General features: G+C 32.6%; 3 protein-coding genes and 1 pseudogene across 3 annotated transcripts; 2 read left to right on the top strand and 2 right to left on the bottom strand.

The window, feature by feature from the left end:
• Positions 1–1,052: 1,052 nt before the first annotated feature.
• LOC108846709 (11-beta-hydroxysteroid dehydrogenase 1A-like) lies at positions 1,053–2,723 on the bottom strand (annotated as a pseudogene).
• A 603-nt stretch (positions 2,724–3,326) lies between these two features.
• LOC108844331 (cycloeucalenol cycloisomerase) lies at positions 3,327–5,349 on the bottom strand. The gene is made up of 8 exons (XM_018617571.2): positions 5,190–5,349; positions 4,976–5,118; positions 4,818–4,901; positions 4,699–4,740; positions 4,509–4,619; positions 4,247–4,438; positions 3,967–4,064; positions 3,327–3,770 (listed from the first exon to the last, which is right to left on the bottom strand). Exons 1-8 carry the CDS (start codon positions 5,194–5,196, stop codon positions 3,593–3,595), a joined length of 855 nt encoding a protein of 284 aa, XP_018473073.1. The 5' UTR covers positions 5,197–5,349; the 3' UTR covers positions 3,327–3,592.
• Positions 5,350–5,799: 450 nt separating this feature from the next.
• On the top strand, positions 5,800–7,026 carry LOC108846842 (fasciclin-like arabinogalactan protein 21). Its single transcript, XM_018620038.2, has one exon. It carries the CDS (start codon positions 5,887–5,889, stop codon positions 6,970–6,972), a length of 1,086 nt encoding a protein of 361 aa, XP_018475540.1. The 5' UTR covers positions 5,800–5,886; the 3' UTR covers positions 6,973–7,026.
• Positions 7,027–22,175: 15,149 nt separating this feature from the next.
• LOC108847747 (adenylate kinase 3) lies at positions 22,176–23,771 on the top strand. Its single transcript, XM_018621075.2, has 6 exons — positions 22,176–22,527; positions 22,653–22,798; positions 22,866–22,985; positions 23,068–23,235; positions 23,325–23,414; positions 23,491–23,771. The coding sequence occupies exons 1-6, from the start codon at positions 22,416–22,418 to the stop codon at positions 23,590–23,592; spliced, it is 738 nt and encodes a 245-aa protein (XP_018476577.1). The 5' UTR covers positions 22,176–22,415; the 3' UTR covers positions 23,593–23,771.
• The last annotated feature ends 8 nt before the right edge of the window (positions 23,772–23,779 follow it).

The raw sequence follows: 23,779 nt of genomic DNA, 5'->3' as shown, positions 1-23,779 counted from the left end.
CTTCAATATGTTAGGCTTTCAAAGAATCTTCAGTTTTATAAATAAATCATCGCCAGTTATGTATGAATCCACATTCCGTAAATAATTTATAAAAAAACAAAATTATATATTAAAACTTATAAAACCATAACAAAGTTTATAAAGTCATTTATTTTGACTTACAAAATTATATTATAAAATTTAATAATCTTTATGATGGTTTTTGAATCATTTAGAAAATATAGTAAACTATATATATATAAAGAATAAAAAGTATATTACTTCTAATAGAAAATTATAATAGTTGTATCTTAGAATGTAATATTTTTATAATTGATACAATATTAACTCTAATCTATGAAAATGGACATAAAACTTTGCTAAATAACACCCCAAAAATTTATTAACTAAAAAATCTTTATAATTTTTTTTAAGAAAATACTAATAAGAATTTTTTTTAGAAAAATATGTCCCTAATTTTGAATGCTCTAATCCATGGTTTGGGTGGCTTTACCTTCTATGCCAGTCCTGATTATAGCATATTTTCTGTGTACACATTTTTTATAGTAGTGCTGTTGTAATATATATATATATATATATATATATATATATATATATATATATTATAATACAGTAAATAGAACTGTCTTTTGAACTTGAGAAATTATGAAAAATGACACGGCTGTACAGACTTCACAACTTGAGGAACATAATTTATACATCTTAGTTAGGGACTTGTGAACCGTTGATGTATTGTAAAACAATTGCAAACTCAGAAAATTTATTTTTAATCAAACTAAACTATAGCAGGCAACTTACTTTTAAAACATGTGTTAACCACCAAATAAGAAATGATATTTTCTTCTTTTCAATTGGTTGTTTGGAGGATTGTTCGGGTTGTCTTCTCTGCTAGTTTGCCTTAGTATTAACATCATTATAAATTTTGTTAGTATGGTTGGATTCGTCTATATGCATGTCTGGTGTTACACAGTCACTTATTCTTATAAGATACAAACAAACAGTAACATATTAATATACTACACACTAAAGTTCATCCACAAAGGCGGGTCAAAATCTAGTATATGTGTTATACTCATTGCATCTGACTTATTATGAAGTATTTACCAATATCACTCTAGCTACTCCTACTTTATTTTAAAGTGTTCGGATAGATTCAGGATACAGGACCCCACGTACACCCGTATTGTCCAAGATCTTCTTGTTGAGTGCATTCTCCTGGAACGTGGTCGTGAACAGTAGCCGGCAGCCCCACTCAATCAGTTCCGGACAAAACACTTCCAAAGATACGTTACCTTAAACCATGATGGTTCGGTCACATATCTTTCTTTACGGCACACACCTTTCACTATCTCCTTTGCACAACCTGATACCGATGCTACCGGAAATGCTCCTACTTGAACCTTATTTAATTCGAAAACGAGCATTTTACAACGGATACAGCACATCGCCATTCAGGAGTTATTTAATTTGAACCTTATTTGATTTGAAAGTACATGTATATTAAGGAGTTAGCTTTGACTTACATCTCTGACGTCTTGGTCAACTACTAACTCGCCTTCAGCAGAGAAATACTTGCCTTGTGCGAGTTCGAATTGAGTATAACCAGGCGTAACGATTGTAATGTGTACGTCTCCGCCAAGCTCTATTCTCAGAGTCTCGAAGAAGTTTAACAAAGCTGCTTTGCTCGCCTAACATTATTATGAACAATTACTTAAAATCAACGTTGGACCAACGGGACACTTTACTAAGAGATATTGTATATAGTAACTTACATTGTAAAAGCTCATCCGTGGGGCGGTTAGCCATGCAGCAGAGGACGACATAACCACAATCTTGCCATTGCTTTGTCGAAGGTAAGGAAGCGCAGCACGAGTTGTATAAACTGATCCCCAGAAGTTAGTATCCTAATATAATTCAAATGATGGTCAATGATCCCACAGTTGGTTGATCTTGTAAACTAGAATCATTATAACATTACCATAATTGATCTTGTCCTAGTTATTTCTTCAAAGTTCTCGAACATTGAAATCTTCGTTATTCCAGCATTATTTACAAGATGATCCACTGGAAGGTCAAAGCAAGTCAACGGTAGATTAACCAAAACAGTTACTGATTCAACATTGAGACTATTTAAGACAACTTTAAATAAAACATTTTATCTACTCTTATTGATCATATCATTATGTTGTTTTTTTTCGAAATAGTAACTAGAAATTCCGGTTTTGACCGGAAGGAATGGTTTGGCTGACTTACATCTGCCGAAATGGGAGATGGTCTCATCTACAATTCGTCTACAATCATCAGGTTTGGAGACATCAGCCTGAACGGTGACAACATCGGGGGATCCAACTTCACGTGCAATCTCTGCCACTTCCTCTAGACGGTTCTTCCTTAGGGCAGTCAGAACCATACATGCACCTTTACTTGCGTACTCATATGCCAATTGCTGATAATAAAAATAATAATAGGTAACTCTCAAATGAATAATATTCCTTCTTTTGGACTAAAATTTATAATAAATTAATGCATGATAACACAAACCTCGCCGATACCGGAGGAAGCACCAGTTATGAGAACCACTTTCCCATTAAGATTTTCAGAGAAAATGGTATAGAAGATAGACTGCCAAAACTTGAAGAACATAAATGGGGGCAAGAAGAAGCAAAGACCAAAAAAGGTGAAGAAAGGTGCAGTAAGATGAGGAAGTCGTTTATCAATTCCATCTTCGATCAAAACGCATTAATGATATTTGACTCTCAACGACCATTTAATTATGCTTGTATATTTATATATATATAAATACAACTATATTTTAATAGATTTTGGCCACAACGGTGATGAGACGAAGAAAGAAGAAGACACGCAAGACCAGGTGGTATAGAATAACAACATTGCATGGGGACGACACGTTGTGTCAAGGTGTTGAAAATGCACGTCGATCACTTGCACTCATTATTTTCTTTATCTATTTGAAATCTCTAGTGGATAAAATCATGTGTTCATTCCAAGTTATATTGTCGTTTTGAGAAAATACATAAAATCACTACGTTGACACAGGACCAAGATCGTTATCTGATGGGCCTTGCAAACAGAGCAAAACCCTAACACTACTTGCTAGTTAATTAACTTTCAGTTGCTCCATCCATCAACTTAACATACAGACAAAAGACCGTAACAGTAAAAAGGCAAAAAGTAGGTGTTATGCTGAAGTTTATGTCCAAAGATCTTTTAAGTCTTCTCAACGTCAACCATACATCTAAAGGAAATTCATCTGAAAGTTATGATTTGGTTATAGTAAGAAAGCCCTTAGCTGCTTCACGCGATGATACTATGAACCAGTACATTGATTTCACAACAACAACAACAACAAAAACTTCCATTCTGTTCGGTAAAAAGATAACTTCAAGGTTTCGTTACCAAAATATAACAAAGAGAAACTGAAGAAAAATATAACAAAAGGCAAGGAGTCAAAAGAAACCTGAGAAACATTACCAAAATCGCATTAACTTCTTTCCGGAAGTGTTTACGGAACTCTTTCTTAGGTTTCAGTATCGGTCCATGACTTGGTCGAAGGAGAGCCATGAATCAGGATTCAACGGGAGAACCATGGTAACCCAGACTGAAGGCAGTTTTGTCCCTCCGGTAAGGGAACTATAGGTCCCAAGAAGAGACGCCACAGATCAAGAATGATCGTTACCAACATAGCAGCACCTAAAGCATCAACAGCCACACGTGACAGGTCCCACTCAACACTTGGTTCCTCTTCCATCCTACAAAACCCCACCATCAAATAAAAAACATATGAAAAAGAGAGTTTATGTATCCTAAAAATAAATAAATAAAAAACAGAAAATTGTATAGGAATGGTAGATGAAAAACTTCCAGAAATTGCTGCTATGAGAAATTAAAAAAAAATGAACAAACTAAGAATATGAAATATTATATATGTTAGAGGTGTTGCATTACCTGAAGAACATTGGGAAGCTGACAAAGAAGTAGATGGCATAGAACAAACATCCAACTTTGTACATGGCACTTCGATCCACAAACTCGTAGTAAGGAAACTGCACATGTTTAAAAAAAAAACAGAAAAGAAAAACATATACGAATGATTTAAGTATCAAAACATAGCCTTTAATCAGATATAAGCTATCCACTTGATCAGGCACAAAGTAAGTTGAATTTTATGATGAACTAGGTAGAAACACAAAACGAAAAATCTGAGAATATCAAAGAGATGACATACATTGGCAATAGCAACAGTCTCGAGGTAAGCAATGAAATAAGAGAGCGCAAGAATCCAAGCAGCCTCAAAAGACCATCTGAGAGAATCAGGTAAACCAGCAACGGAATGTCGTAGCCTTCGGAGAGTGATGTTGGAGGCGACGTGGTAAAAGAGGAAGCAAGCATGCGTCATGAAGAATGTTGTGTGAGGCACCTGTTGAACACATTTGCCATGATGAGATGAGCTCACGGAAACAAGAAAAAGCAGAGGTTTTTGTGATTACGTTATTCATTTTCCAGGATGGGAAAGTGTAGGAGGCTCCAAGAACTTTGAAGAAATAGTGAGTCCAAAAGTAGTTTCCCACATAGCTGAAAATAATAATCCAGAGATTTGCCTGTGCTAGAAAAATTAAGTTCATTAATCAGTAAAGCTATAGATAAGAACGAGACAGAGAAGGAAAAAAAAAGCCTTGCCTTAACCCAGTAACGGTCCTTCCAGGGTAAGCTTCTGTCAGCCTGATAAAAAGTGCATAAAGTATGTTAAAGAAGACAATAGAGGGTTAAGTATGGTCATAGCGGACCAAAGGGTGTACCTTTCCAACAAGTAACATGGGGATGAAGAAAGCGGGAAGAGCTGAAACCAAGGAGAGAAGCAGATACTCCAGCTCCGTGAATGTCTGTTCATCAATATGAATTAAAGATTCCACTTTTTTTAATCAAAAAAAGATTCATTAAAAGAAAGGGAAGGGACCTCGTAAAGCTTGTAAGGAACAACGATGCCCAAGGAGAGAGTGAGCCAGAAAGGAGTGTAGAAGAGGAAGAAGAGTTCTCCCCATCTCTTGCTCGGATTCGCTGCCAACCACAAGCTCCTCCCTGAAGTACGACTACTCGATCCTATCGAACACACATTAATTAATAAGAATCCGTAATGAAGATGAGACGCTCTGATAAGATGCTTTCTTTACCTGACATGGCAATAATCCCTCTGTGAAGATAACGGCTCCTCCGCCGGATCTGGAGAAGAGAACGATGGTTGACTTAATAAGAGTGAGTGAGAGAGAGAGATGGGTTCTTTCTTTTTTGTACGAGCAAACCAGATAAATCCCCAATGGACCTGCTGACGTGGCATATGTACTCTCGTGATTTTGACGAAAACTAGATCCGCTTTCTCTCTTTCAAGATTTATTTAATCATTTGTGACATCATCACTCTATGGACCATCATTCTTTTTTTTTACAAGACCATCAAAGGCCCACTTACAACTACAACATTTGTTTACATCTAACCTAATTAGAATTACTGGAAATTAAGACAAAAACAACTGTAATTAGCATTCTCCAAGGACCCAGAGGACACGTCAACATTTGAACAGATTTTCTTGCGCCACCAAGACATCCACTTCCGTTTGATCTCCATCAAAGCTCCTACGCTTGCTCGTACAACATTCTGCCTTTTATCTTGTTTCTATGAAGAATCAAGCGGACAATGACATTTGACTTTTTCAAAAAGTAACCGCTTGAAGAAAAGATCACGAATAGGGTTAAGCCAACAAAGACGTAGCCCACAAGGCAATAACGTGAACTCTTTCTGTTAAACCCTAACTTCCCTCCAAGAAACAATTTCTTTGACGATCTCTCTCTTCTTCTTCTCCACGTACCTGAGATGGGTTGTTGTTCACTGGATTGCTTTGTCTACTTCATCCTCTCTATTGCTTTAGCTTTCATGGCCGTCTCCACCACTCTACCTTCGCCTCCAGATTCCTACTCTACAATCACAAAACCTAACAAACCTATGACTCATCATCATCCTCATCCTCTCTCTTTAAACGCCTCAAAAGCTCTACGCCAATTCAACTTCAAAGCAATCGCCACTCTCCTCCACATCTCCCCTGAGATCTTCCTCTCTTCTTCTTCTTCTCCCAACACAACCCTCTTCGCTATTGACGACTCTTCCTTGTTCAACACGTCATCTCTCCCTCCTCTGTTTCTGAAGCAGCTTCTTCAGTATCACACACTCCCTCTAAGGCTTCCGATGAATGACCTCCTCGAGAAGCCTCAAGGAACCTGTCTCCCTTCCCTTCTCCCTCACCAAAGCGTCCAAATCTCCACCGTCGATAAAGAATCAAGAACAGTAGAAGTGAATCATGTCCTGATCTCGCATCCGGACATGTTTCTTGGAGATTCATTGGTTATTCACGGAGTTCTTGGACCCTTCTCACCTCTGCAACCTCACATGGATCATATCCCCCACTCATCTTTATGTCAATCTGACTCAAACAAAACCATTATAGAAGAAGAAGAAGAAGAAGAAGCCGTCCCGGTTAAGATAGACTGGACTCGGATCATTCAGCTGCTAAGTTCAAACGGGTTTGTGCCATTTGCAATCGGATTGCACTCTGTTCTCAACAGGATCGTTACGGATCAACACAAGAACATGACGGGAGTAACGATTCTAGCCACACCGAGTCTGGTCTCACTGTCATCTGCCTCTCCGTTGCTCTATGAAGTCATGAGACGTCACATTCTTCCTCAACGACTTACCAACAAAGACTTGGCTGCAATGCCTAATAAAGCCTTACTCAAGACACTAGATCCTTACCAAGATCTCATAATCACCAGAAGAAGTGTAGTTAACTCGTCACAGTGTTTGATGATCTCTGGAGTTGAGATTGTAGCTCCAGATATGTTCTCTTCTTCCAACTTTGTAATCCATGGGATATCACACACTCTAGAGATCCCACGTGCATGATTCACCTTCTTTTTTGTTCTTTTCCTTGTAAATAAATAGACACATCCATGTATATAACTCACCATCTTTTTGCTCTTTTATGGATCATCCTGAGTCTTGACATCACAAACTTGGATCTTGTCTTAGGTTTGTTTTATGTACATAATAACATAGGTTAGTGACTGAATGATGTTCAAAACTTCATGTAATTTTCATTTTAGTCCTCAACTTTAATATAATTTAATTATAGTAATTAAACTTTATAGAGATAAATAATATATACAGATAAAAATATTTAAAGATAATATTAAAATTCAATTTATTATAACACAAAAATACATAAAAAATATAAAACATGTATTAATTCATAAAATATAGAAAAAATATTAATTATTCAATATGGTTATTTCCATAGTGTTCCCATATGATCAATCAACACATTTAAAATTAGGAAATGAGTCTCTTGAATTTTTTTTATCTAAAGATTACAACCTAAAATTTGTTGAATTCAAGAATTTTCATTTATCGCTATTTTAACGGTTGGTTGTGGTGCCGATCTTGCATCGCTAACCAGTACATTGATATCATGTTTATCTTGAATTGTCATGTTATGCATTATAATGCATGCTGTCGTTATGTCATGCAATACCTTTTTTCCAATAATGTGATGATCTCACTAAGATAACAAATTTTGATTGTAGAACATCAAAAGCTGGTTCATGATTTTTTTGACATACTTATTGTCTTGCTACAAATAATTTTTCTTTGATCGTTGGGTATTGCTTATGGTTTGAAAAATATTCGAATATTTTGGATAAATATTATTGGCTAAAATAATAACCCATGCTGTTTTTTTTTTATCTTTAATGGTGCAATTAGCTAGATGAGCTACATCTTGAGCAAGTCTTGAAAATTAATTAAAAGACTTCAAAACATTAATGTCTTTGTTGCTCCCCGACATATTAAAGTAGGCATGCCATATCCACAGATCATAATCTGCAACGGCTACGAGAATAATTGTGGGCGAATATTTTAATACGTAATATATATAAATATATTAAATAAAAACAAAACTAAGCTAAAATAATATCATTAAATATAATTATTATTCCACACATAATAGTAATATATACATTCGAATATTTAGATGAAGTATATTTTATAAGGATTAAAGTGATAAGAAGAATAATATTAGTATAATTATATGTAAGTTACATAACTACAAGCACTGAGATGAAAAGTAAACAGTGTTTTGAGGATTTAAAGGTTTTTTGGATTGCAAAAAACCTTAAAATTTGAGGGTTTGAGGGCAAGATGTCCCAAGTCTAGATTAGTTAACCCTATGATTATAAATGTCTATTTATATTTTTAAAACAAAGGGTAAATATGGTTAAGACAAATATGAAAAGTGCTATTAGAAATGGGGCAGTTTAAACATGGTTAAGATAAACATGAAAGTGATATTAGAAATGTAGCAGTTTAAGCAATTTTTCAATTCTTTTTATTTTTAATAAATAAATTATATATATATATATATATATATATATATATATATATATATATATATATATATAATTAGCTATAAATTGAAAACGAATTTCATTAATATAGTAATTACCATTATATAAAAAATAGTTTATATTGTCTTATAATTTTTATTATATTTGTCAATATATAAGTAGCCATAAATTTAAAATGAATTTCATTAACTTGATAATTTTTCTTATAGAAAATATTTTATATTGTGTTATCAAAAAAATATTTTCCATCATAATTTCTTATTAAAAATAAATAAATGGAAATCCCTATATATATAGTGTATACTTGTCTGTATACATGAGTGTTTTAAAATTTATTTTATGAAACAAAATATAATTTTATTATACTGAAAAACTTTTTCATATGCAAAATTGATATTTAATATATTACTAAATATTTCAAATGCTCTATTTTTAAAGCTTATTTTACGTAAGAAAAAATATTTATGGTATGATGAAAAACTTTATACATACATATATATATATATATATATATATTTGTAGTATTGGTATGTCTGCAAATGGGGGCAAGGTACACAGTAGTAAGCCTGCGGTTTTGGGAAATCGGGTCGGTTCCGGATATGACCTGTTCGTTCTGGATATTCCGGCTATTTAGAAAATATATCCAAATAGTACTTGACTGAATCTCAGTTTGGATCCGGTTTGGTTCCAACCGGTTCCGAGTCGGTTCGGTTAAACTGTTTAAAACCAAAAATGTAAATATCCCTTCAAATTTTGAGAAAAATAAATAATTTGTTAAAGTGTCCCAGTAGCCACAAACTATTCTACTAAAATCAATGGAAATCTAAGTTCGAATCACTGGATGCATTTTTTTAAAAAAAATCATTAATAAATGGCAGTTTCGTAATTTTATTCATCTTCTTCCTCGTGCCTTCCTTTTCTAACACCTAATTTACAGCTTTATTTAGTGTTGCAGACTGAAATTCATCATTTGATTTATGATTTTTTTTTCATTCTACGCATAAAACATCAAGATTTAACATAGAATCACCGATTATAAACTCTTCTATTATAAACTCGAAAAGTAAAGGAAATCATCTATTGCTTACGTTCTTATAAATAGTTTTCGGATTAAACGGACGGAGTATAAACTGAACCCGACCCGATACCCATGGATATTTATAACTGTATCCTTCTGCTAAATATCTTAGCTTTGAAACCAAGCAAACCGGTCCATTTTGGGTCGGATCCGGTTCGGGTATTCAGATATGGTTAATAGGAGCATGCCTACATACTACATAGTACTATACTAATCTTACAATATTCTAGTCTTACAGTACTAGTAGTTCCTAATATTCAACATCTAGACTATCCAGTCGTTCTAAAAACCATACAATTAAAACATAAGTAATTGGAACGTCAGATGACACATCCCTTTTCTTCCATTGAAAACTCCTCTCCGAAATAGTTATCATTTTCTCTTCGTCTTCCCTCCTGAACCCCTCTTCTTTAAGTATTTTCATCCAACTTCAATTATACCCCGATTCCAGTCAATCGGTTCCTCTTTCTCACCTTATCTTCTCAACAATACCTCTATTGAACTCTTTCCTACCCTAGTGTCACCTTTTTAAACTTCAGGATTCTTAAACTCTAAATCAAGCTTCTTAAGGTACGTTATTAATCGACTTTTGCATTCATGAACACAAGCATTTGAGTGGTTCTCTCAAAATCATGCTTCTTTGTATTGTAGATTGGAATTGTGTTCTTTTTTTTTTGTTGGATGAGGGAAATAGAAGAAAGTGATTATAACCGTTTCAGTTAAGGAGAACCAAGAAAAATTACTGAGAGATTGAGGCAAAGATCTATTTGTTGTTCTCTCTGATGATGTCATGGTAAAATACTCTGATTCAAAAGTACTAAGATTATAGACTTTTGTTTTGTGTTATAAAATATGTACTCACATAAAGCCGTGATTCTGTGGAGTATGTTCCAGCAGAGACAGACGTAAGACTTGCAAAAATGATTTTCAATGCTAAAAGGAAAAGCACAGAGGAACTAAATGATTTTGTAGAGATCTCTTGCACAACTTCTCCCAGTCATTTAGTTTATGTGAGGAAAGCTTATTGTTTACTCCTCGATTCATCCCTTGCAGAATACACTGCTACATCTATTCCTTTTCCTCCTGCGAAAGTTTTTGTTTTTTGGTATCATACATTTTAACTTACAAAATTGCTTCATTTTTTTCTTTTAGTAGGCTCGAAAGAAGCACAAGTATGAAGGTGTGAAACCGAAGAGACCATAAAAAGAAAGGAGGAGGAAGATAGAAAGAAGATATGGAGAAGTCAAAGAAAGGACTTCTGATAAAAAGGTAAAAGCGCTTCCTTTGTTTCACAACCTAAAGGTTCAGACTATTGCAGCCTTTTCTACCGTTAAATATCCACTGCTTATCATCACAGTGTATGCAGTCTATAGTGCATACAGTTATGTCAGATGATGTTTCTTGGTTACTGATTCCACTACTCAGATGTGCGCTTCGATGGCTTATATCAGCCGAGAATATAAGAAAGGGTAGTACATCTTATTTCTTATTTGAAGTACATGTCTCTCTACCTTTATTAGTGCTAGATACTCATAAGCAAGAAAAACATATATTGAGTTTGTGATCTTTGTTAGGTGATACTGGTCCTTCCCGGAAAGCATGGAGAATGAGATGGTAGTTGAAGCTTTAAAGAAACTTGAGAACCTATATGAGGTAGTGTTAGTGGTTCATCATTTTTATCGGTGCATCAAGTTCCTCCATCTCTGATCTTCCTAGCTGTTTCCATTGGGAGTAAGTCTTGATATTTGTTTGTCTTTTTTTCCATTCACAAGAGATTTGAGTTTGCGAGTTGATTCTTTTGATGATTGCACTCAGAAGGACTTAAACAAGCCACTGATTATTGCAGAGAAAGAGTTGGAGGCAGGAGATGAAGACTAGGAAGTGATGCGGCTTCGTATGTGAGACACCTACCAATGTAAGTGTTATTGACTTAGCTCGCTTTCCTATCAACGTGGTGGCTGTATTTATCATCTAATTGTATCAGACCTAGTGGCAGCCAAAACCAACATGGAGGTGTTGTTAGAGGTGGTTGAGGCAGAGACCAAGCTGGTGGTGGAAAAGACAATAAAGGTGGTCTAGCTAAATATTGTTATGCTTAAAAGTGGGATTTAAAAATGGAATAAAAAGCTCTAGCATGGTCTTAGGAAGAACATGTAGATATAATAGCTGAAGTTTTTCCAAATTTGTGGATCATCACGTGAAAAGGCTCATGTCTCTAGGAGCAGCCGGAGCTAAATCCTTTGTTGCTGATACTTGTGCAGTGATCGTTTTCGTAATTAAGTGGCTACAGGAGATGGCTGGAGGAACAACAAAGGTTGTTTAATTAAGTGTGGCGACTCAAGAGCACCTGACAGAGAGAGAGAGAGAGAGCTTAGGATGTTTGTTGATGTGCACAGAGAGGAATGCAGTTCAAGGCAACTTCAGAGCAATAACGTTTACACGCATTAGATAATTCTTCTCTTCACATTCTTCTTTTTTTTTGCAGAAGTTTATGTATGAAAAACTGGAGAAAGTAAAATGATTCAGAAGAGAATCTGCAGTGCCATTCAGAGAAAGGTCGAAGATCATGGCTGATTTGGTCAATATTGAGTCTTCAGCTAAGTTCTGTTATGTAATTCGGGCTGGATTACAAATCTTATTTAGTTTTCAGTAGCTAATCGCACATTTAATTTTCAGACCTCTGTGCTAATGTTGATGTGTGTGTGTGTGTGTGTGTGTGTGTGTGTTTTGATCATTTGTACATGACCAAAATACTTTGAGATTGATTTGGAAAGATGACTGTTTCTTTCTTTCCATATGTGAAAGATAATATTACAAAATTAAATAGTTATGACAAATATATATGTTACTGACGTGGTTAAGTAATAGATATCAATTTTTAATAATTACAGATCAATACAAGAATAATTAAAATATAATATATACAGTTAAAATTTGTAAAATTGATAAATTTGATGTACATAATCAGTTCAAGATTCATTTCGTGAACTTCCGATATGTTACACTTATAACTAACAAACAATGATAGAGATTCCAGAGCTTATTCACTATAAAGATCACATAAAAGAGAAAATAATCGATCAATTAATCACCATGGGAGCAAAGAGACAAAGGGAAAACAGAGAACATGTTCATGTATTTGTATTAAAGAGGCAAAAAGAAAAACACAACGGCCTTTTTGTAAACCAATGTAACCACAATTGGTCCGAAAATACATTTGCTATATTAATTTCGCTAAGCAGTGACAATGAAAGACGGGCAAAAGCAAGCAAAATTCAAAGTGAACAATTGTTTCTATATATTTTTAAAACTATTTATGAAAAGTTTATATTGTCAAATGGCATCTGATATTGCAACTAAAGCTCTTTTTATTTATTATCGAATCTAACACTACATCATTTTGTAAAGATGCAAAGCATTTATATTGCTAAGTATATTCTTTAGACGAAGAGACCCTCTATCTAGGATAACATCTCATATGTTATGTCTGGGACACAACCAAACCGAAAACACCACCGAGTAGCACAAAATATAGAACTACAATTTATAGATGAAATATTAACAATATAATAACACATATCACATTAAACACTAGAAAAGAGAACAAAAGGAAACAAATAAAACACATCCACAATTAGCTTATAGTTCCACTCTGATTGCTCACCTAAAATACAATATAATTACCAAAAATAAATAATTTTTATCAAACCCATCTGATATATGTACATACCCAAAAATCACATCATTACTTCCATCTAGATTAATAAATCACACAAACTTTGAAACAACATCACATAATAAACCTATTAAAAATAACAGGCAAACATAAAAGAATTATGTTTGTTTATAACCTAAGGGCATCTCTAATATACTTAATTTTCTGCTCTAAACATCATTTTGAAGTAAAATATGTTCAAATCTCATTTTATTTCCAACTCCAAAATAGAGTAATAGCTAGGGTTACTTCCATCATGACCAAAATAGTGTAAATGATGTGACTGAAAGATTGCGATGGATCGTGAATTCGTTACTGAAAAAATGCAAACGAGTCATGACCAAAATGGTACAAATGGTCAAGACCAAAAAGTTGAGAATATGTGGTGAACAAAAATATTGCTTATGAAAATATACAACTTTTAAAATTAATACTTTTTAAAAATAAAAAGAATGAAACATTCCAATAAATGTGAAAGGATGCAATTTTTCATCTTAAACATTACATCAATTTTTATAAATTGTGAAAATATATAAAGAGGTGTTTTTCATAAAAATTCATTTGAACAGTCACAACATTTCATATTTTAGGTAGTTATTTTAAATAGCACATTTATAATGGAAATATATAAATTTTAAACAAAAAATCAATTAACATACATTTTCATGATGAAAAAAACATCATAACATTTATTCACAAACTTTTACATTAGTTTCATACTGAAGAAACACAACATTTAATGAAAAAACACAATTCTTAATATTTGTAACCATGTAACTGTACACAACTTTTCTTCTTTGTCATTTCAATAAATTTTTGAAAGATTTACAATAAAAAAACTTTGGACATAGACTATTTATAGTTTTCCAAAGCTATATATAAATAAATAGTCACAATTTTTCAAATTATAGGTGGTTATTTTAAAATAAGTATGTTTACAATATATTTTGAAGAGACACATCATTAAAAAGGCACAATCTTTCACATTAATTGAGATTCAAATATATTTTTTTATGCTGAAAAGACATATCTAAACATTTTTCCACAACCATTTTCAATAGTTATATGGTTGAAAAGACACAACTTTTCAATTTTAGTTATATTTCAGTAGTTAAATTGTTGAAAATATACAACTTTTCAACATTAAATAAGATTCCTATTATATTTTTATTATGCTGAAAAGACATATCTCAACATTTTTACATAATCATTTTCACCAGTTCTATGGTTGAAAAGACACAATTTTCACATTAATTATTTAACAGTAGTTACATGGTTGAAAATATAGAACCTTTCAACATTAATTGACATTTCTAAAAGACACAAAATTTAACATTGTTTAACATTTTTTTTAACTAATCTCACTTATTTATAACGAAAAGCACATTTTAACATATAATGAAAAGACACAATTTTTTAACAAGAATTGAAATTCTTATAAAACACACACAACCTTTCAACATTAATAGCAAACCTGATTTTGTTGTCCTATGACATCATCATTTTTTTTACAAGAAAAAATGTTTAATCTAACATTTGAGTTTTGTCACTTCTTTTAATCCGACGGACATGGGTTTTTTGTAATCATTAAATCTGACGTCATCTAACTGTTTCAACAAATGCTCCTCTCCTCTATCGACGCACCTTTTTATGGTGAACTCTTTTGATAACGGAAATACGCACCTTTCGACGATGACTTATTTTTATAACGGAACGACACATCTTTTAAACTCATTGATAGATTGAAGTACTGGTTAGAGTCGTTGTGATCTTTGAGAAAGATTCATTCAAGTCCCAAGGAAAAGCTTTGGTTCATCATGATGATCTGCTCTAACCGGGTATTTCGACAGACACAATTGATTTCAATTAGATTTTGCCGAGAATCTAACCGCCACAGCACCAACGTCGTCACCGTTTATGACGAGAAACTAACGTTATAAAAGTTGATCAAGAAGAAGAAGAGACGACGCTGCCATTCCTTATATTGACCACTAACAGGTTACAAATATATCTTGTCAAAACAGAGGATTCAACGCCATTCATCTCTGTTATAGAGCTGCCTAAACTCACCAGCAAAGCCTACACGACCGAGTTGGAATCCTTGCAGACTTTCTTGAGAGAAGACATTGGCTCGTTCTCATACCAATATTTAAGGTTTTAGTTTCAAGGTCATGTTAAACAATGAAACAAACAATTACTATACATGCCCTTAAATTTTTTTTGTTTTAGGTATGGATCTGGTGTCTATGGAGCAGATGTCTTTGATCGCATTTGGCTGCCTTAAACCTCTAAAATCTGGTCACAGATTAGAACCGATAATAGTGTAGACAACGATAATGAATTTAAGGTGCCAGAAAATTTTATGGCCACGGCCTCTGTTCCAACAGACCCGGAAGCTCATATGAACATTTCTTTAACCGGGTTGAGCCAAACATCATGATTCTACGTCTTCCTACACTTCTTAGAGATCCAAGAGTTTGATCCCAATGACACCAGAGAGTTTAAGGTGATATACAACGGAAGACTCATCATAACTGTTACCTATATACATTAAATTCTACATTAAATAATATATGTTTATATTATTTTATGTACAAAAACCGTTAAATTGTTTATTTTAATTGGCTAACAATCAAAATTGGTCATAGTTAAGAAATTCAAATTTCTCAAATTCAATTGAAACTTGTGCATCATTAATAATCTCAATTGTTGATTGATCATTAATACGTAACTGAAACCGATGACCCAAAATTTTATAATTTTCTGATGTTTTCTCTTCAAAATCAGTGATTAATAAAATGTTTCCCTCATCAAAATACTCTTCAAATTGTTAAATATATTTACTATTAATAGAAACAAAAATTGTTTCATTCTGCAACCAAAAAAAAACAAAAAAAACAATAAAATAGTATACATAAACATTAATTAAAACTAAAATGTATTTATATTCATGGGTTTGTTGTTTATGCAATAACAAGAATGACAAAAGGGACGCGGTAAACAACAACGAAACGGATATAAACAAAAAATATTATGTTGAATTTATTAATGTGCTAGCATAAATATATAACATCTATTTTTCTTAAAATTTCAGTGATGCATGAAATTCCAAAATAAACCTAACTATAGTGACATTACTGAAAAATTTATATGAATAATCGAACAATGAAAAATGTGTCCATGAAAGTACATATGCCAAAAAATCAATTTTTATGTAAAAGACAAACCTTTTCATCTAGTAAAAGAAAATTGAGACTAATGTTTTCATTGTTTCGTTTAGGATTTTTGGCTATCCAAACACGTAAAACTCTTTTTACTATTTTTTTGACAATGTTTCATTTGAATATCTTCTAAAAATCTATAACCAAGTAACCGCATATAATTTTTTTTACCATTTTATTATTAGATATATTAGTGAAAATATTACTTTGAGAAATGCATGGACATAGACTATTTATAGTTTTGAAAATCTATTTGAATAGTCACATCTTTTCCGAATTAAATAGTCACATCCTTTTAATTTAAAAGTAGTTATTTTGAAAAATAATAATTATATGAATAGTCACAACTTTTCAATTTTAAAATATATTTATATGAATAGTTTCAATAAAAATAATTTTCTTTTTTAAATGATACTAATCTATTAATAAATAATCACAACTCTTCAATTTAATTAGTCACGTCCTTTCCATTAAAATGTAGTTATTTATAAAAAATACTTATAAGAATAGTCACAACTTTTCAATTTTAAAAACACACTTATATAAATAATGACAACTTACAACAGGAAAACATGAAACAACATAACTCACTACACTAACTAATACACATCTTTTGAAACAAAAATTGCACAAAGACATTTTTGAGTAGTTAACATAATAAGAAAACAAATATCATTTTAAATGAAAAGACACAATTTTTAATGTTAATGCTATTATACCAACTTTTAGAAAATACACAACCTTTTGGACATCTTTTAGACAAAAAACACAACCTTTCAAAAATAATTTGAGTTCACAACCTTTGAAATTAATTGAGATTATTAACTTTTAGAAAAGACACAATCTTTTGGCAACTTTTAGAAAAAAAACACAACCTTTCAACATAATTGATATTCTCAACCTTTGAAATTAAATGGGATTGGTATTATTAATAGAATAATAATAGTTTTAAAGTGTATAAACACTTCAAATTTAACATTAAATAAATATTGATATAAAAACAAATAGAGTAATATATTGGTTTTTCATGATAAACCAATATATTATTTTTGGATCATAACTTATTTTTAACTATTCTTTATTCATTTCACAATTGCTGATCTTTCTATATGTACTTTTAGATAACAAAAAAATGATAAATTGTCAGTTTTATTCATTTCTAATTCAATATATAATTTACATTTTATACCAAGAGATGTAATATATGTGCGTTATTATATTAAATACATCTATATTTGTCTAATCTTGGCGTAGTCAGGGCAAAATCCCCTTCTTATTAATCAAGAAACATTTTTAAAGAGTAACCTTAAATGTGTAAGTTATTTACATGAGTGTCATACTGACGTGTCGGTACCATATTCACTATCAGCCCATATATAGAATCACCCTTGATTCACTAGAGAAATTACAAATAAATGCTATTGTGGTACCACTCGAATTTCCTCATATGCATTATAGTTCAAAATGAATAATTGGACGATTTCGTGTAAAAAGGAAAGTCAAAGATCAGTGCGATTTCATCATTTCATGTTTAAAGAAAGTCAAAGATCATTACTATAAAATTTAATTATATTTCCCATTAACTCATTCCATGATTTCCTTTTCTATCAAAATATATTGACATATATAAGGTTACCATAGATCATTGCCATATAATGTATTACGCAATTATGTAGTATAATGTTGTAAAATCTAATATTTTTTTTTCAATGCAAGATGTATCAGAAGCCATTTTATTAAAAGTGAACACAAATATCGTAATTCGATTTTTTATATTGATATTGTAATTTTTAAAAAAATAATGAGGAGCATAACAAATATCATAACAAGTGAACACAAATATCGTAATTCGATTTTTTATATTGATATCGTAATTTTTTATATTAATGTAGGGAACAATGCTTGAAAGATCTTTATAGGAAATGGTTGAATTTACGATAACCGTTTTGAATTTGCTAAACTATTTTATGATGGTATATTCTCTATAAGATAAGAATGTATATAGCCTAATTACTGGTGGTATACGTCATTTAAATACGACAGATGTGGCCGTAATTATTTTAGGTTAGTATATATATAGTTTTGACTATTTTATAAACTCAAAATGCATTATATCCCTTTAATATGGTAAAAATTTAAGGTGATTCCACTGATTAATACTCCATTTATATAGAATATAAATCAATGACATATATATGGTAAACATTGTTGTTCTATGCGTTGATATATGAGTGATTGACAAGCTAAACTGAACGTCTTAAAGGCATTATGATACGAATATATTCTCTTTATGGCTCTTTTTTCCTCCTATATAAGCCAAGGGGATGTGAGTCATTTCATCCCATTGCAAACCAAAGCAAAATCATTGATCCGTACCCCCAAAAAATCAACATGACTGCGATGAACCATATCGGAGACCCGAAGCTTTACAAGTTAAGATCAAAATCATCCGGCTGCGGGTGGTGAAGTTATAAAGATGGTCTTTCTGTATACTAAAGTTTAAAGAGCCGTTGGAGTTGTTTTATTTCATATGTTATGCTTGCTATACATAGTATGTAAAGTTTCTTACTATTTCGTGTTCATCTTTAATAGGGTGACAAGATTCATGGATTTGTGAAGAAGGATGAAATGAGGAAATTATTCCATGTGTTGCAGCACGGATAAACAAAAATCCTCATCAACTTCATGGTTACTCATTCAGGTGGTTCTTATCGCTCAACCAAACATCCATGCGACTCAATCTCTTACGGTAAAACTAATGGAACAGCATGTCATGTATATTTTCGTGTTGTTGATACCGACATTCTAACGTGATATTATTGCTATATGTAGGGAAGTGATAACACGTTTGGAGGGATATTTTCAACTCAGTCTGATGCTCCTAAGGTTGTCTGATAATTTTCCATTATAATAATACATATATTGATGGATTATGTATAAGCTTAGTAGTTGATTGTTTTGCATTTTTAATATAGGGGTCTCTGATGTTACAGTGTGGTTCATCTCAGCATTCTGAATCTAATGATCTGACACCAGCCAAGGACACCAATCACTGGTTTGGAGGAGGATTTTTATCAGAAATATGTTACAAGGCCAGAGTTAACTATAAAGGTTGAGAAGGACAAGTTCTAAAAAGTGGCTACATTGAGACTGGGCGTTATAGGGCCTCTGAGCAGAGGCTTATTTTTTTCATTAGTGCTATGAGTTTTCTGTTTTGGTTTTCAATGTTACGATTTTAGTTCTGTTTGGTGGTTTCTTTAACCATTTTTTTTAATTTGTTGTCCAATTTGTTTGAATCATGGTAATCTCAAGCCTCTGTTTTTTTATGAATTTCTATTTCTTATGCTTACTCAGTTTTCGTTCTTATGTTTATTTGCTTTGGTTGAAATCATTTATACAGTCTTTAGAAATTTTCAAATCACTGCCCTGCAGTTAATAATCTAAATTGTCTAATCTTAATGGTTTTTTGACATGATAATAAACCAGCAGTTTAATCCTAGAGACGCAAGCAACATGAACGACACATTCACTACGAATTAGCTAGACAGACTTCTATATTTAGACTGAGTTGAATACTAGCCTCTATTCACTGCATTTGATGGTAAAAATATATTTCTTGCTTTTCCTCTTAGTGAATCCATGAATATTGAAGATGATCCATTACAGAGAGATCATCAGTTAACATACATGAAATAAAACAGATCCCCAATTATGTTAGTAATATAAAAAAAAGACAGTAAATTGCTTGAAATTCACTAATCATGGGATTAATCTGTTTAGGATTAAGACTGTTTTTTTGTCCGTGACATCTCTCATGCAAGCTATTTACACTTCTGCAGAGACACCAGTTGACTTCTGCAGAGACACCTGAAGAAGCAGCCGACCAGACCGAATTTGAAGGGATTTTCAACCTTTTTGGGAGAAGTATCAAAGCAGGTTGATACGACACACATACTTGAAAAGGCCTGCAACGTTTAAAAAATATACAATCATTCATCTGTCTTGCTGTATTGTGAGATAATAATTTATAAACATAAAATTGAAAGGTTCAGATTGATAGTTTACCAATCTCAAATACAAAGACTAAGTTTTTCCAAGAAGCCATTGAAATATTTTGTGTGAAGAAGATATACAATTAGAGAAGGAAAATATATCATCATGAGAAATAAATAAATGATTTTATCAACGAACGAATCCTTAATCGTTAAATATGAAAATTTCTAAACCCAAATTTTGAAAACCAAACATTTATTTGATTAGGTTGATTGGCCCCTATAATAGAGTGAACTGTTTTGATAAACATAAAATCTTCTTTTGGTCTGGTTTTCAAATATGGATCTTCCAATAATATAAATTTCGGTCTGATGAACATCAAGGAAGAAGACTTAACTAAGACACACCGGGAAAGAAATAAAATACAAAAGCTTTTAATTTTTTATGGTTTACATTATTTTGTGACCGGAAACAATTAGTTTGTAATGGACTTTATTATTAATATTTTAATGGGCTTTTCACGTAAATGGCCCTTGGGTATTCAACTTAATTAATTGTCTGCCCAATTTAGAAGATGCTTTGGTTTTTATTAACTTAGAGGTTGGAAACTTTTATTTTGAAACTAAGTCGAAAACGTACATGTATTGATTATTTGATTGATAGTTGTTGTATGTATAACAAATCGTTTAAAAGATATATATACAAAGTAGTTGTTAGTCATATATTGCAACATTGTAGAATTGAGCTGAGTTCTTGAAAAACATTCAAACAGATAAAATTTAATGAGATAAATAAAAGAAACAAAATTTAAGATGAGGAAAATGTATCTGACAAACGATTGGGACATAGGTTCCGATTGGTAATGGTTGTAGCTTCAAAATTATTGTTGTAGAAAAAAAATCTGTAGACGTTTTACTATAGCTTTAGATTTTAATGCTGTAGAATTTTATGGAAAGCAATAAAAATCGATTTGGATATTTGGCTCTGCAGAGCACTTCTACAGCTGTAGGTTATTTCAAGAGCTGTGGTTTAAAAAAATAAATTAAAATTTGATTGCTCTGATTTTGGTGCTTTAAAAATAAATAGGGCTGTGGAGAGCACCCACAACCACTACTAACCATAATCACCAATATTTTTGATAGAATTGAACAAATTATAATTTTCTAACTCTAATCCCCTTTCACACAAACTTAATGATGTTCCGGAAAAGGAAAATGTATGTTTCGGTTTTAGAAACATATGAAATAATGGGGTTGACTTATCTTTGGCTTTTGTTTAACATGTACATCCACTAAGATATGACATTCAAAAATATAATCCACTAAAATATATATTCAAAGGGGTTTCCCAATAACTATATAAAAGTTTATTTGTAAGCATTTGATATTGCTGTTTCTATGCATTTTTTCAATTCTATTTATTATATATTTTTTCAATTTAATTATAACTCGAACTATATTACAAATATACAAGAAAAAAAGACACCATACAAACTACGATTTACTACTTTGATTTATCGTGTTTAAATATATAACGCAACATATTAAACATGTTTATATCAATAAACTGATGTAGAATATATACAAAATATTAAGTACATAATAAAATTAAAATCAAACTCTCACACCGCGCAACGCCCGGATCTCATCTAGTCTCTGGTATTTGTAGAAGAACAAATGCAGTGAGGAAAATGTGGGATTGGGATGTAAGAAGAAGACTCGTTTTCAAAGTAGGGTGTCTCACCAACCCCCAAGGTTGTTCGAGTGGCACGTGTCGTAATTTCATGTAAAGAGAAGGGTGATATCAGAAGAAAGGTATTAAGAAAAGAGAAAGTTGGGAGTGGAGATAAACACAGCTTTGGGGCATTGGAAGCATCGAATCTTTACATGCACTTCAGAGAAAACTAAAATCTTGTTCCTCAAAAAAAGACGACGAACATGGCGAAAAGCGGTGTAGATATGGAAGACATTAAGACAGTCGATCTCATGTCTGAGCTCCTCCGTCGCATGAAGTGTGCCTCTAAACCTGACAAACGTCTCGTTTTCATCGGTAATATAATTGCCACTGTGTTCATCTTCCTTGTTTGTTTCTGAATTTCGCATGAAGTTTTGGTCTAGAGATCTGTGTGATGTTTGTAGCTGGAAACTAACTAACCTGAGAGGGATATGGTTTAGGTCCACCTGGCTCAGGAAAAGGTACGCAGTCTCCGGTCATAAAGGATGAGTTCTGCTTGTGTCATTTGTCCACTGGTGACATGCTTAGAGCTGCTGTTGCTGCTAAGTCCCCTCTTGGTGTCAAGGCAAAGGAAGCTATGGACAAGGTAAGTTAAAAAAAAAAAAATTACTTTTGGTGTTTGTTTTGATTGAATCATATATGGTTTGTTTCAGGGAGAGCTTGTTTCTGATGACTTGGTTGTTGGTATCATGGATGAAGCAATGAACAGACCCAAATGTCAGAAAGGTTTCATTCTTGATGGCTTCCCTAGGACCGTAACACAAGCTGAGAAGGTATCTTATTTTCTTTTATATGTGTAATCTGTTCTTGTAAATATTGTGATTCTGAGTTTTTTTTTTTTCTCTTTTCCTAAAGCTTGATGAGATGCTTAATAGAAGAGGAGCTCAGATTGACAAAGTGCTTAATTTTGCAATCGATGATTCGGTTCTTGAAGAAAGAATTACTGGAAGGTGGATTCACCCTTCAAGTGGAAGGAGCTATCATACCAAATTCGCACCTCCTAAAGTTCCTGGAGTCGATGATGTAAGATCAAACATATCTTTCTCATTTATCAAATCCTTAAAACGTTTTGCAACATATGTGATATCTCTGTGAACTTCACTGTTGTTTAGGTGACTGGAGAGCCATTGATTCAACGTAAAGATGACAATGCGGATGTTCTTAGGTCAAGGCTGGATGCATTCCACAAGCAGACGCAACCGGTATGTTCCCTTCAAAAGAAGTATCTGAACTTGAGAGGAGTATTGGAGTTTTGATTTGATGTTGTTGTTGTTGCAGGTAATTGACTACTACGCGAAGAAGGGGAATCTGGTGAACATACCAGCAGAGAAGGCTCCTGAAGAGGTTACCAAAGTGGTGAAGAAGGTTGTGTCTACATGAAAACTGTAATAAATTTGGCATGAAAATTGAGTTCTAAAATCTCTCTTTATACCTTCTTTTGTTTTCTTTTTGAATAAATCTCCTGAGGCTTTTGTTATCCTGGAATGTCTGTGCTTGAGAGCAAACATTTTGCTGCAGCTTTTGTTGCAGTGTTTTCACTAAGGCCAATGTTTGTTACTGTCTAATG

This window comes from Raphanus sativus, chromosome 3 (genome assembly GCF_000801105.2).
Source record: "Raphanus sativus cultivar WK10039 chromosome 3, ASM80110v3, whole genome shotgun sequence".
NCBI lineage: Eukaryota > Viridiplantae > Streptophyta > Magnoliopsida > Brassicales > Brassicaceae > Raphanus > Raphanus sativus.
The sequence above is the reverse complement of the archived record's forward strand: the minus strand, read 5'-3'. Positions and strand labels throughout refer to the sequence as shown.

Bases quoted from the DNA above. Each gene is read 5' to 3' on its own strand.
- LOC108844331 (XM_018617571.2), bottom strand. The intron at 4,439-4,508 runs GTAATCACAAAA...TGTGTTCAACAG, and splicing joins CATCCTGGAAAATGAATAAC to GTGCCTCACACAACATTCTT. The intron at 3,771-3,966 runs GTAATGCAACAC...GGGGTTTTGTAG, and splicing joins AGCTTCCCAATGTTCTTCAG to GATGGAAGAGGAACCAAGTG.
- LOC108846842 (XM_018620038.2), top strand. From the start codon at position 5,887: ATGGGTTGTTGTTCACTGGATTGCTTTGTCTACTTCATCCTCTCTATT.
- LOC108847747 (XM_018621075.2), top strand. From the start codon at position 22,416: ATGGCGAAAAGCGGTGTAGATATGGAAGACATTAAGACAGTCGATCTC. The intron at 22,799-22,865 runs GTAAGTTAAAAA...GGTTTGTTTCAG, and splicing joins CAAAGGAAGCTATGGACAAG to GGAGAGCTTGTTTCTGATGA. The intron at 23,236-23,324 runs GTAAGATCAAAC...ACTGTTGTTTAG, and splicing joins AAGTTCCTGGAGTCGATGAT to GTGACTGGAGAGCCATTGAT.